The sequence below is a fragment of the Camarhynchus parvulus genome, chromosome 3 (genome assembly GCF_901933205.1).
Source record: "Camarhynchus parvulus chromosome 3, STF_HiC, whole genome shotgun sequence".
NCBI classification, from domain to species: Eukaryota; Metazoa; Chordata; class Aves; order Passeriformes; family Thraupidae; genus Camarhynchus; species Camarhynchus parvulus.
This window is the reverse complement of record NC_044573.1, coordinates 17,027,933-17,036,828: the sequence shown is the minus strand read 5'-3', so window position 1 is coordinate 17,036,828 and position 8,896 is coordinate 17,027,933. Positions and strand designations below refer to the sequence as shown.

The 8,896-nt window shown below is 41.1% G+C and overlaps 1 protein-coding gene across 4 annotated transcripts in view; it reads right to left on the bottom strand.

Moving 5' to 3' along the window:
• PELI1 (pellino E3 ubiquitin protein ligase 1) overlaps nt 1-8,896 on the bottom strand; it is a 43,758-nt gene continuing 34,862 nt past the window's right edge. For all 4 annotated transcript variants that reach the window (XM_030944483.1, XM_030944481.1, XM_030944482.1 and 1 more), the window contains 6 exons: nt 8,170-8,311; nt 7,798-7,927; nt 6,179-6,280; nt 4,001-4,198; nt 3,698-3,886; nt 1-2,742 (listed from right to left, as the gene is read on the bottom strand). In XM_030944483.1, coding sequence (XP_030800343.1) covers nt 2,176-2,742; nt 3,698-3,886; nt 4,001-4,198; nt 6,179-6,280; nt 7,798-7,927; nt 8,170-8,240 — 1,257 coding nt within the window. In that variant the 5' untranslated portion in view covers nt 8,241-8,311 and the 3' untranslated portion in view covers nt 1-2,175. The remainder of the gene's footprint in view (nt 2,743-3,697; nt 3,887-4,000; nt 4,199-6,178; nt 6,281-7,797; nt 7,928-8,169; nt 8,312-8,896) is intronic.

The window sequence follows — 8,896 nt, the reverse complement described above, 5'->3', positions numbered from 1 at the left end:
TTGTCATTTTAAAATTTAGTTCAGTTTTTGCTTACATTTCAGTATTTGTAACTTACTCATTTAACTGTGCCATTTAAACAGCAATCTCACCTTTAACACAGAGTTAAATATAAAACACATTGAGAGGACACATCTGAAAGGAGCTATTCAAAGCCATTACCAGGGAAAATGTCCAAAGTCTTTACAGCTGCTGCTTCTCTGTGCTCTTAATCCATATGTGCAGAACAGAGGGACACCTGAGGTGACAACAGAAGGGCCATCTCCAGCCCTTTCCCATCTCTTGGAAACAAAGCCACAATCCCAGAATTTCTGTTTTTGAAAAGTGTTTACTCACGTAGTTTAAATAAATTAATTTGCAAATAAAAATTAAAACTACAGTATACTATAGTTTGAATAAGATGATTAGAACAACTACAATACAGGGATTTCTTGCTGCATAAGTTTCATTACTTAATGCATATAATCTGGAAAATGTCAAAATCAGTTATATTTCTATGGAAAGGGAGTAACAGCAGTTACTTGTACATGACAGCTAACTGAACTTATAGTACAGGTTTCCTGACACATGCATTTCCTGAGTGAACCAAACAATATATACCATTTCTTTTTAAAAATGGAGAAATAACTGACAGTCAAAGTAAGTAATTCATGACATCTAAACAACACAGGTCTCTTTAAACAAAGAAAATTTTAGAACAGCTTCAAAAGAAAAATGAAAGCTAAAGCCTTGCTATAAAGTACAGAAATTTTCTTACTGTCAATTATACAGTACATATTTTAAAAAAATGTATGAAGCTGGCCAAAAAAAGCTCAAATCAATGCTAAAAAGGTCAGATTGCCATGAAGCACAGTGGGCTGGCAGCAGAGCTGCATGTAGTACACTGGTCTTTTCTGGTGGATACAGAGGGGAAGGAGGGGGAGGAAGAGGAGAGCAGAGACCAGAGTAAGCAGAGCCCACAGCAGCATCTCACACTGAGGGTCTGAGCCCAGCCCAGCCCCAGCTCTCCCAACAGACTGCCAGCTGTGCCCAGCTGCCCGAGGATGCAGGACACATCCCCTGGCTACCAGGCTCCACCTGCTCCATGTGTGGCCCCGATGAGCATCTGCACCTGGCAGAGGGGCAAGGGCCAGGCCTGAGGCCCCCCCACCAGGCAGCAGGCAGAAGGCTGCTGAGCATCCAGCTGACAAACCCCTCTCAGGCTGGGACTGTGGCCAAGTCACAAACTGCTCCCCACACATGCCCAGGTGTATCCACCTCTCCCCCTGTCCCCACCCCCCACCCCCAAACAGCAAGGAACAGAACAAGCCTCATCTTTCTGGTCTGTTCACATTTAACATTGGAAAAACCCTCACAAATGTCACTAATGCTAAATAAAGAGAAGTGTTAGCGTGAAGGGAGAAAAAAATCCTTAATCTAGACTAAGTTGCATATTTGAAGAGTCTCGTAAATATTCTCCTCATAACCAGATCTTAAGTACAGTCCTACCAAAAAGACAATTTAAGGAGTCCTTCTTAGCTACCTTTCAACATGGTTCAAGCACAACTTTATGCCATCATAATTTGCATTAGCTTTGTTTAAAAAGCATTTTAACTATTCTAAGAACTCAGTAATTTAGATTAAAAGATTTTTCTACCATTTTCATCCCACGTTCTTCTCCATCCAGAACTACTCTACACATCCAATTGCTGGATGTAACACACTATGACCATGCTACTCTCTAAACACTCTAAATATTTTCAATAATAAAGATAAATAGAAAAGAGTTAATATACATGTTATATTTTACAATGTTTGCATCCAAGCTGTAAACTAATGTTCTTTGAACTATTTACCCTCCATATACAAAAAGAATGGAACACCTTTCAAACACTGTGGGCATGTGATTCAAAAACCATTAAACTGAAGGCATTGAAGTTCACTCTACAACACTTCTTCACCTCTTCAGAAGTAGTTGTTAACCAAAAAAAAAGCAGGAGGTCTCCCCCTTCTCCCCCCATTCCTTTTATTTCCAAACTTTTCTCAATAAAGAGGGATTTAGCTGTTGTAACAAAAAAACCAAAAAATTCTTCATCTTAATGCAAACCAGCAAAGCCCAGAGAATACGAAAAACAGTTGGTTTAAAAATGAGAATCGCTTAGCTTATCAGTTTACTGCAGGCCTTGGGAACACCTGTGTTAGTCGAGAGGCCCTTGGAAAATGAGCCTGATGTAACCCTGCTCACCAGCCAGCTGATGCGCACAGAAGGGACACGCTGCGTGAAAAGTGTGAGTACCGTGAGGAAGAGGAATTTGGGACCAATATGCAGTTGTCTTTTCTGAGCACACGTGTCCACAGGGGCTGAACGCGTGAGTTGGAGGTCCGGCATCCACATAAAATCCCGCTTCACACCCGAGCCACAGAGGCACGTAGGGGCCGACGGAGCGGCACATGGGGCACTCGCGGTCCTTGCCGTCCCTCTCCTCTTTGTTCCCCCAGTTGTGGTAGCCGTGCACGTGGCCGCAGTTCAGGTACACCCACGGCTGCTTTTCGTCTACAACATCTTTTCTCTTCATGCTGGGGAAGGCCAGGGTGTTGAAGCCCACGGGGCACTGGGGCCTGGCCGCGTTGATCTCCTGCCTCAGAGCCTCCAGGTGCTTGACGGTGGGCGTGCGCGCCAGCCCCTCGGCCGTGCGCCACAGCAGCGTCGCCCCGCACAGGTCGATCAGGGAGCCGTCCTGCAGCTGGTTCGTCTCGTTCTCAACCTTGACATGGACACAGACACGGAGAGCTGTCACCTAAGGGGCTCTGAAGAGTAACAACGTACACCTCCACAATACTAATCTGCCTGGAAGGTCCATCAAAGTTTCAAGCATCTTCTGACTGTGTCCACAAGACACCCATAGAGAGCCCAGTATCAGCTTCTCTCTGCCCTCCTTTTTTTGGAAAAACCCCACCCCAGCATTTTAAGAGATTGAAGTGTGCATTAAAATAGACCACATTGAGTCAAGAAAAGCTCCTCTCCCGTCTTAACAACTCTCTATTCCATCCCTATAGCACTCTCAACTATGTTTCTTGAAATGCCTCAAGGAGTATCACAAGACTGTTTTAGTCCTCCATCATATTTTAGACATGTTTTAAGAAAATACCCCTTTACACATGGCTTTCCCCTCCTCCCATTTGCACTCCTAGCTAAATATGCTGTTTAAAATGTTCAATGTAGCATTTCTTTTTGCTGAAACATTCCAAGTCATATTGAACCCAAACATCTCCTGGAAATGTCACCGATGCTTTGCAAACAAAAGAAGAGGGAAAACTCAGAATGCCAACATGGAAATGAATATCCAATAAAATTATATCTATTTTTCATTATTTTTTAAAAAGGAAAAGTGGCAAAAAGCATAAACTAACAAGGGAGAATTGGGAAAATACTTGTAGAATGTGCAGGAGAGCTTGCAGAAATACAGAGTAGACTGGAAGCAGTTTAGGAGAGCAGCCTAGATGTGCAATTAAGTACTAGTTTGCAGATAAACTGTCAGCTATTCATGTTGATCAAGACACCTTTGTGCACGCAGACAGACACATAAGAGGCTGTGTAACTAATTGCAGAGGTGACAACTATGTGGAATTCCAGCAGATTCCAGCTCTATGCCCAAACTATACCCCTAATGGCTGCACCATTTTAAACAGGTTGCATAAAACACTGGTCACTCCTCTCACCATTTTCCCCCTCTGTTGAGCTGATCTGGTTTCACGGAGGCTGAACACATTCCCACACACAGAAATCTCTCTCCACACCCCTGGCTTAGAGTCTTCTGTGAATCCATTACGAGGATGCATAACAAGAACTCCGTTTGTTGTTAGTCCATCCATTTGCCCATCTGATGTCTTCCACTTTGCAGCTTTCTCCTAAAAGAAATCACATCAATGAGAACCTTTAATTTGGCTGGAGTTAGGAATTATTTAAAAAAAAATAAGCGTGCAATGAACTTTTAGTGGAAAAAAGAAAAAGAATTCCCTTACCCCAAGAAAAATGTTTTTTGAGGAGTCAAATCCTGCAGCATATATTCTTGCTGTAAAGGGAGGGTTGCGTTCACATATGATTCTGCAGGCAAACCTTGATATTGTGCTCTGCACAGACTGTGTATCTGAATTACTCTGACTCCCAGGAACTGTATCTGTTACTACAAAGTCTATAGGACTCTCTGTTGAACGACCAATCTGGAAAAGCATTAAAAACCAAACAAAAAACTGATCAGAAGTTTGTCTTTGGGTCTAGGACTATTCAAATTCAAAGCAATTAAAAGCAATGATACAAAAATCATGACATTACAGTTTAAAGCATTCCTGTCCACCAGTCTATCAATTTAGGTTTCTAAAGCCTCATCTGAATTGATGAATTTTTCTGCCTCCAAATGATCAAAGTCATTCTGAAAGCTGGGTACAGCCAAATGAAGGAAGGAGAAATAAAATGATGCAATTAAGACAGTTCTGAGATGATTTCCCATTGAAGGCCTTTTCATCAGAGAGGTTACACTCAGGTCAGGCAGACCAGCTGCAGGAGCACCAAAAGAGCCAGGGAACAGCAGTTAGAGGGAAGAACAGTGACGTGCAGTCACTCTGTATGCCCAGAACACTGAACAGTGCCAGACTAAAGTCAAGGTATAGATGAAAATCAGATTATGTGAGCTGTCTCTTCAGCTCTGGTGGGCACCGAGAAGCAGCAAACCTTTTGTGAAAGACCAGGGGACCAGGTGGTTGTGGCAGAGAGGGGCTACATTTACACGCTCAGAACACAAGAATGGAACATCTGACTACAATCAGGTTTTGCTGGTAGCTGCACCTCCTTTTCTGGCTGCAGGGAACTGTGAGTCTTGCAGTCCCACACAACTGTACTGAGTTTGATGAAACTGCATGAGTATCCCTCCTTTTCCAGTCAACTCATCTTTCTTCACAAAGAGGAAAAGTAATAACCCTTTCCCAAACATCCATACAGCTGGGTTTAAAGCCCCCTTACACACTACTACTCACTCATTTCCAGAGCTCTCCGGCTCTTTGAAAATAGGTGATTATATTAAGACTGATTAACTGTTGAGCAAGAGACCCAAAAGCTTGAGGTGCTTTTTGTTGAGGGCTGGAGAGCTTTCATGAGACTAAAACTGCTTTGTCAGAATCTATTTTTCTACTGCTTCTTAGGCAGGATAACCCATGAGTAAATGGGGACTGCCAGGGGCAATTTCAGAGCAGCACACATGCCAGAGCATGCCTGAAGAGAGAACACTCACACAAACAATAGCTTATGCTGCAGTGATTTCATTACAGTCCTTTTGCTCTGTTGTATTTGCAGTTGCAAAGCAGCTTCCTCCAACACTTCCCAACACCTCCCACCTCCTCAGATCCTGCTGTGGCGTCACAGCTAAATGCTGTGACAGCAAAACTCCTTGTTATAAACTAGTGGAAACAACGAGGGGAAAAAAAACTACACAAGATCACAGTCTGGGAATCAGAGAGAACAAAGCCCACATTAAAAAGAACCCCAAAACAAACCCCTTCCTTTTGAGAAAAACAGGAAACAATTAAAAGATATGAGGGCACACCACAGCTGCAGATGTGTTTGTGGTCCCTTCTCATACACACAGGAACTGCAGCAAAGTTGTTTTGAACTGGCAGCATCAGCACTGAAGGCTCCTCTCTTCACATCTCCCAGTGCTTTAGACATTTCTGAGTTTGCTTAAAAAAGTTCAGAGTATTTTTCATATTAGCTGTGCCAAAAGCTTTCCTGCGTTTCCACACTGTATTTCTTCTACCCTGTCTCCAACTGGCTGATCCCAAATCCCTTTGTAAATGCCAGAAGCAAAGTTCTAAGTTCTTGAAGAGAAAGGTGCCCTTTATTCTTCATTTTGCAAGGAGGGACTAGAGACAGATTATGTGACTTGCAGGCCAGCAAAGGCAAAACCATAATCTTGTGCATTAGTCACAAAACCCCCCAACTTTCACCTTTGCCCAAGTCTTTTAAAAAAGATGTACAGACACACAGCCCTGTTCACAGGATGGCCTTGGGAATGAACTGAATTAAATGGCTCTGAATGGTGAGTGCAGAAACTGACACACAAACTTTTGAGTCTGAGAGAAAAAGGCTGCTGAGAGGATGCCTTGTTTGAAACTACCAAAAATGAGAACACACACATTTACTTCACGTACCTGGAACATATCTGTGTTGCTGTCATGAGTATATTCAACTACTACAGTCTGAGCCCGAGACAAAGTGTAAGATATGCTGTGTTGGTCCTTGTTACTTATTGCCTATGGAAAAATGCCAAATGTTACTCAACCAGTGCACAGTAATTCTACAGAATAGAGCAGCAAAGCAGACAATATAAATATATATATATATATATATAACATCAGCCTCTTCTGCTAATTAAGGCATTAGGGCAGATGGTTGTTAATGACACACCTACAGTTAAACTTCACAAAACCCAGTCCTGGCCACTAAAAAAAAGCTGCAGGATTGATTCAGCAACAGACCAAACTGGTCTCTTCACCATATTCTGCAACTAAATAAACATAACCGGGGCATATTATTAGTCATGTTTTGTGTTAAAGCAACACTGGCTTGAACACAAAAGGACAAAACAACCCAATGCAAAGGCTAAAACTTAATGTAACACCTTCAAGGCCATCTCAGAGTGAACCTGGCCAACAGCAAAGTGAGGACAAAAACTTACAGACTTCATTCTAAAACCAGGATTTGAGTTAATACTAAAATCAGTACTGACCAATTTAAGATACATAGATAAAAAAAGTGGTGGTAAATGGGGTAAAATGGAGAAACTCAACAGAGGTTGCAGAAGTTGTAGCAAAGGTTTCAGTTGGTTAGTCTAGATGTTCTTTCTGCAATTACCTACTAGGGAACTAACCAACACTTCTAAAAGTGCTGCTAAACAGCATTTACCAGACCATAAAGAATTTGCAAAAATAAATGTTCTTTTCATAGATCTACTATGAATGTAGCTCTACTACAAGAATTTTGGTAGAAAAATGCTTCTGATTTCAGAATACTTTATACCATTCCCTGAATTTAAGGTCAAGACCCTTAAGTGTCTAGGTGTTCTGGGAGTCAAGAACTTAACACTACTGTGCTTGTTTAAAGGCCTGATCTTGTCACTGGCAGTTTCTGAACAACTACTAAGCATCCTCAAATTCCATTGTTTAGTAGAAATGCTCCATTAGTTCTTGAACACAATTGCACACACACTTGAATAGCCACAATATTTCATGGTAATACCTTAGCTATGATGTATTAGTTTTGGCATACACTGTTGAAATACAGTTCAACTTCAGGGCCTAAGCCCTTCCTTTTCTGCTTCTTAATGGGAACTCTGATTTCAAGCCCTATGAAACATACCCGGCAAAACCCATCTGTCCTGATCCCTGGGGAACTCCTACCCACTGGATGGAGCACCGAGGGCACCTGGAGCTTTGGCAAGGATCGTTTAAAAGTAAGCTGCATGTGAAGCAAAGTTAGTCCTAAAGCAGAGTGAGTCCAAAACCACAAAGTCTAGAACAGATGACCAGCCTGTGCCCAGAACATTCATGTTTCAAAACTAATCTCTTTTTTTCCTGGCTATAGCAAGGACTACGCACCAAATCTTCTTTGCTGAATTGTTTCTTGCTAACCCTGACAGGTACTAAAAACCTTTGGAAAAACACAAACCATTCTTTTCACAGCCAGATATTTAAGCTGTTTAAACCATTTCCTAACAGCTCTTTATATGGCACAAGGAGAAATCAGACTTGAAGGGAGAAATGGAGCTTACCTTTGCTGCTTGAGGGGTACAGGCAATGTGCACAGTGCTGGGTTTCACCCCATTTGCCTTGGGCCTTTTAAATAAAGCAAACCTACTTTTCCTTCTCCCTCTATCTCCATTTGGGAGAGACCCATTGTACCTGACAAAAAGCACAGAAAAAGAACAAAGTCCATCATTCCTGTATTACTTAGTTTCTCATGAGATACAGACCCACAAGAACTTCCATTCTAAGCATCAAGTATTTTCAATTAGTATAGTGTTACTAATTACAGATTTTCAATTAATCACATTTAAATCCAAGAATCGATTAACACAGTACTGAAACATGTCCACAGGATTACAGCATAGAAAACCCTCAGATTCTTACACACAAACACTTACCCCAATACAATCAATTCACCATATTTGACTGGTGCTTTGGATGGATGATTTTCTTGATCAGGAGAAAACATGAGCTTAGGTAATGACTTCTCAAACTTCAGGTCGCTGATCAAGAGTTGTGGCACACTTTTTTCATTATTTCCTGTAAAAATAAAACCAAAATTAAGTGTAAGAGAAAATATTCTATTCCAATGGCACAAACTTGCACACCAACTTGACACTGCAGGTACAATATTTTGTGTTTTCTATGTTTTGATTTTGCCTGAAACAATTTTTAAAAACACATACATAAAACCACATGAATTAAGGTTGAATTGCCTTGAAGAAGTGCGAGATCACAAAAAAAAAAGCATTTAGAAAATTCCATTAGGGCCTTAAAACATCCACACTTGTTTTCCTCCATGTTAGTTTTTAGAATAAATGATGTGCTTTAATTTGTTATTATTACTTTTTAATTCATTTGTTATATTTCATTCAGCTGTTGAGAAATAGAGCCAGATAGGCATTAAATTTAAAGAAAAAAAAAAAACCAAACCCACAAAGCAAGACCAGCCCATTAGCTATAGGCAGAAGTTTTCATGTGAAGTGTCTAATTCAGAGCTTTCTAAGAAGTTTCTGCATTTGCAGACAGAAGGAAGTTGTATGACAATTTGATAAAAAGCCTACCATAAAAGTTCAGGGTATGCATTGTGATTGCTCATGTTTAGCCAGAGACAGAAGTAATATA